The sequence below is a fragment of the Sinocyclocheilus rhinocerous genome, unplaced genomic scaffold (genome assembly GCF_001515625.1).
Source record: "Sinocyclocheilus rhinocerous isolate Xijiao unplaced genomic scaffold, SAMN03320098_v1.1 scaffold45, whole genome shotgun sequence".
Lineage (NCBI taxonomy): Eukaryota > Metazoa > Chordata > Actinopteri > Cypriniformes > Cyprinidae > Sinocyclocheilus > Sinocyclocheilus rhinocerous.
In genome coordinates this window covers 941,225-946,128 of record NW_015632734.1, presented here as the reverse complement: position 1 = coordinate 946,128, position 4,904 = coordinate 941,225, and the positions used below count along the sequence as shown (strand labels likewise).

Below are 4,904 nucleotides of genomic sequence, written 5' to 3'. Positions count from 1 at the left end.
TCAGACTGATCTTCAGAAATGACTGCATATCATTAATCACTCCTGTTACTTGAGAAACACTTGACAGAGCTCAAGTGGCCTCTTACATTAAACCATAAACCTCTTAATTGCTGATTACAAGACCATGAAAAAATGATGTATCATCAGTTTCCCAGCTTGTCTGAATGAGCAGAGTGAACTAGTATTCTGTTAAGATAAGAAAAAAATAAGTTTAAAGCTTTCTTGCTGATAAACTAAACCGGTAATGATGTAAACGCATCAAAACCAGTAACAAAACAAACCCTGTAGTTGTTCACTACACTGACGGAAACCGTACATCTTCACGGACAAAACTTGAGGGACAACGAGACATAGGAAGCAACCCGGTCAAAATGACAGACATCCCGTCCATCCAATCAAAAGGCGAGTTCTCCAACCTAATCTCCAATGAGAGGAGAGACGAAGGGCGGGACTTCCGGTCGGTGACGCAGTTGGCGAAGTGGAAGCCCCGCCGTCAATCAAATTAGGAAAAAAACAAACTGGACTAAAGCGAGCGCAGGCACCGATTAAAATAACCATGCTCGGAGTGTAATTAAACGCAGATATCAGTCTTCGTTAAAGAACTCACGTAATGACCGGTACGTAGCATTTGAAGAGCGCGGGAACGGTCGCTTTGAAGCTTTGTGCAGGCTATGTTTATGCTAAGCTAGGCTAATGTTAGCAGGCGGGTGAATCTGAGAGACTTTAAGATCAGCGGAAGAAAGAAATACAGAGCTCAAATCATCCATAAAGCGACACAACGCTTCTGTTATAGCCGATGAAGCCACCTATGCAGCGAGCGCGCCGAGTGACGGGCTCTAACGGCTGTTTTGTGTTGTTTTGTGTGTGTTTAAGCGCCTGAAGGGCCAGTGAAAGCGGGAGTCATGGCGGACAGCAGCAGCGCTCAGGACGGCGGCGGCGCGGAGCAGGTAAACCGGATCAAATCCACACCTCTGTATATTCTCTAATGCATGTGCTTTGGTTAAGTTTTCACTTTGTTCTGTTAAAACACTGGCACTTCCTGTGTGGCCACCCACTTTCATGTATTAAACCCGCCCATCGTCAGGACGGACAGCCCTCGTCGCTCGCCCTGCTCGCCGCCACTTGCACGGGCCTCGGTTCGCCCGCCCCCGGAGCAGAGCACGGGGCAAACTCCAATAATAATGCTGCTGCTGGAGGGGTAAGTCAGCAACTACAGATCTCGCCTTTACTAGACCTTACTGTGGATCGAGTGTGAGCCCGGCCGTGTTTACTTTGAACGGGTGGATGTTTACACCCCAAACTTAAGGGTCATTATTAATATACGTGGAAGCTCAGATCTGGCTTAGGTATATAAATTATGGTCTGGTTCACAGTGCAGCTTATTCTTAACAGGAACCATTCAAATAGACAGGAAGACACATTTGTGTTTTAGTTGCTTATTTGTTGACATAGACCAGCATGGAAAAAGTCAAAGAATGGATCATTTATTTTTTTTATTTATTTAGTCATTTAGCAGACGCTTTTATCCAAAGCGACTTCCAAATGAGGACAACAGAAGCAATCAATTGTAGTATTAAAACAACTAAAAACAGATCCAAAACTAAAAGCTAAAACTTTATAAATACTACCTATACATATAAATTCAATATATATATTATTTCATTTCCATTTAGTTTGTTGAAGTATTAAAATAACTCAAATTAAATAAAACCAAAACTTAATAAAAGACCTATACAGACATAATAGATTCAGACATAATTTAACTAAAATTAAAATAAATAAATACAAATAATACAAATCAAATGACAGTAGTTTATCAGTAATCCTAAAAAATAACACTGAGCCAAACACACATGCTAAACAACAACAACTTACTTACACATAGTAAGAAATGGTTATAAAAACTGAAACAGAAGCGAAACAAGTAATAGGAAAGAGGAGAAATAAAAAGCGATACTTATTGATCATGATAGGTTTAATTTTATAGATGGAGATGTACAAACTTTTCAGGGAATCAGTTGTAATATTGTCGGTCATTCAGATGGCTGGACATGGAGCATATGCACATACATGTAAGTTTAAAAAGTTTTGGGATCAGTAAGATTTGCTTTTATTCAGCAAGATGCATATAAAAAAATAAATGAAAAGTGACACAGATTTTGTACGTTGTTACAAAAAGTCAAAATAAATGTCAAAACTTTATAATCATCAAAGAATGCTGAAAAACATATCGTGGTTTCTACAAAAATATTAAGCAGCACAACTGTTTTCAGCTTTACTAAGAAATGTTTCTTAAGCAGCAAATCAGCATATTATACTGATTTCTGGAGGATCATGTGACACTGAAGACTGGAGTAATGATGCTGAAAATCACATGGTTAAATTATATTACAAAGTATAATCAAATAGAAAAGATATTTTAAATTGTAATGATATTTTACAATATTACCCTTTTACTGTACTTTTGGTCAAAATGAATTAGTGACTTGAACAAAATAAATTTCTTTCAAAAACATAAAAAATGGGTAATTTATTTAAATGTGTATTTCCAGTTTTTCAGCTTTTTTAATTTCTTAAAAAGTAAATAAATATAGCCCTCACTAATGGCATTTCGCAGCAGTACAGAAAACACAGAAGACATGACTGGATATTTGTGTAGAGTTTATGATCATAATTTTTGTCTCTCCAGGTATAGGTACTCATTATTTCACAAACAACTCAGAAAACAAAGCAAAACCTAAACTCTTGAAAATTTGATCACACTAACCAGGAAAAATAAATTAATCATGAGATTGTGCAACACAAATGAAGAAGAAAAAGTGCACTGCAAATTTCCAAAATTGGCTTAAAATGTTTAAGCTAGTACAGAAATACAGCAAAAGCTGAATGATGTTCTTCTTTGCCACCAATAAGAGACTTCCAGTCATTTAAAAATGTCCAAAATAAAAAAAACAACCCAGATTCACAAATTACATTCTATTTAGATATATTTGAAACGTACTTTATTTTCCCCATTTCATAGTATGTTTATATATCTATGTATAAATGTGTTTGATGTTTGTATTAGGGATGCACCGAATGTTCGGCAACCGAAATTATTTCGAAATTATACACCGAAAGAGCTTTTTTTTTTGCTATTTTCGGCCGAATCATTTCAGTTAATAGGCGAAAAGACTGAATAAATTGTACCAAACAATGACGTCACTTGAACAAATAGAGGCTCGCACTAATGCAGCAAACATGTCTGCAGTGTAAAAGTATTTAAAACCATCCGAGAAAGACGCAAAAATCATTACAAGCACCGACAGTGAGAGACTGCTTAGGACTGCATCGCAGGTCTTCGATGAGAAGAGGAAGGGTGATTGTTGCTTTTTACTGTATAATGATTGAAATCGCGAAATGGCCTTAAACAATCAGTAAATAAACTGCAGAACGTTGTGTTTCATAATATATATGAATTGCATATATTCTGACAGCGCTGCATGAGCTCGCGGCTCTATCTGCTTATAGCCAGGGTTCAAAGTCCAAAGCGCATGAAAATCTGCGCTGAAACAGTGTTACTCATCAGTTGCTCAGTCACATTTATATTAATTTTTTAAAGGCATGTGACAATGCGATACGTGCGACAAACATCTTCCTAAATTCATAATGAATCATTTATAAATCTGCTGTCAGCTGCACTGAGGACTTCCTGCGGGTTTCTGCCAAAATAAAAGCTGAGAAAAAGCAAGAACTCATTCATAAATGTTGGTATTGTAATTTTACTGTTGTTCTGTAAAATAAAATAAAGAAAGATAATAATAATAATAATTACAACAACTCTATTAATATATTCACACATAGTGTTCAAAGATCTGTAATATATTCTAATGTTTTAAAAGAAGTCTCTTCTGCTCAGCAAGGCTGCTTTTATTTGTACAGTAAAAAATACATGCCTGATTCAAGTCTCAAAAATGGCCAAAAAATATTATTTTACTAACTTATTAATTAAGTTAAATTGTGCTTTGTTTGTATAATGTCTGCTAGAGTGTTAAAAAATGTGCAGTGTTAAGTAAATATTTTTAAATTGTTGTTTTGTAATTGATTTTTTTTCTTTGAAAAGTAAGACAAAACAGTAAAAATCACATTTTGGCTGTTTAATTTATGCAATGGTGAGAAGAAATTGGCAAAATACATGGGGAAAAAATACCAAAAAAACGTGTTCAGTATTCGGCCTTCGGCCCAGTGTTTCATTTTGTTCGGCTTCGGCCAAGAATTTTCATTTCGGTGCATCCCTAGTTTGTATATATATGGTAAGCGATTACAATTTTTAATCTAATTAATTACATGATGTGGCGATTAATTAATCGAAAATGAATCACATCAAATTTGGCTGAGAAATTACTCCCAAAAGATCATTTAAAGTCATTGTTGTGTAAAGCATCAAACAGACATTACAAAAAGCAGCTTCAGCAAGAAATATTTTGTTTGATTCAACATAAAATTTATTACATATACTCTTTTGGACCATGTGGGTGAGTAAATGATGACAATTTTAATTTTTGGGTGGGTGAACTATACCTTTAATAATAATAATTATTATTATTATTACTATGGAAATATGAAATTATTTATTTAATGAGGCCAATGGTTCAACGCGCTAAATGGTTCACCCAATTCGTTCAAAACGTGCATTAAGAAATGAAATGCCGCTGTGTGTTGCTCGGAGACGAACAGTTCTGCTTTGTCTTTATAGTTTCGTTGGCAAAATTGAGCAAAGCGGACAACATTGTGTCTAAAATAACACAATATTAACTTATTTATTGAACTGTTGTATAAGATCAGTATCACATTTGCACTCGTGTTATATAAATACTTATTGCTTGTGTGATATTGCTTAACTATATGATGTAAATATGAGACAA

At 35.2% G+C, this 4,904-nt stretch overlaps 1 protein-coding gene across 3 annotated transcripts in view; it reads left to right on the top strand.

Moving 5' to 3' along the window:
* The first annotated feature begins 460 nt into the window (after positions 1 to 460).
* The window catches only part of LOC107742953 (transcription factor Sp3-like), a 21,423-nt gene continuing 16,979 nt past the window's right edge, over positions 461 to 4,904 (top strand). Inside the window, exons 1-3 of one of the 3 annotated variants that reach the window (XM_016556040.1) lie at positions 461 to 617; positions 874 to 947; positions 1,085 to 1,198. In XM_016556040.1, coding sequence (XP_016411526.1) covers positions 611 to 617; positions 874 to 947; positions 1,085 to 1,198 — 195 coding nt within the window. In that variant the 5' untranslated portion in view covers positions 461 to 610. The other 2 variants (XM_016556041.1, XM_016556039.1) reach the window with 2 other exon arrangements.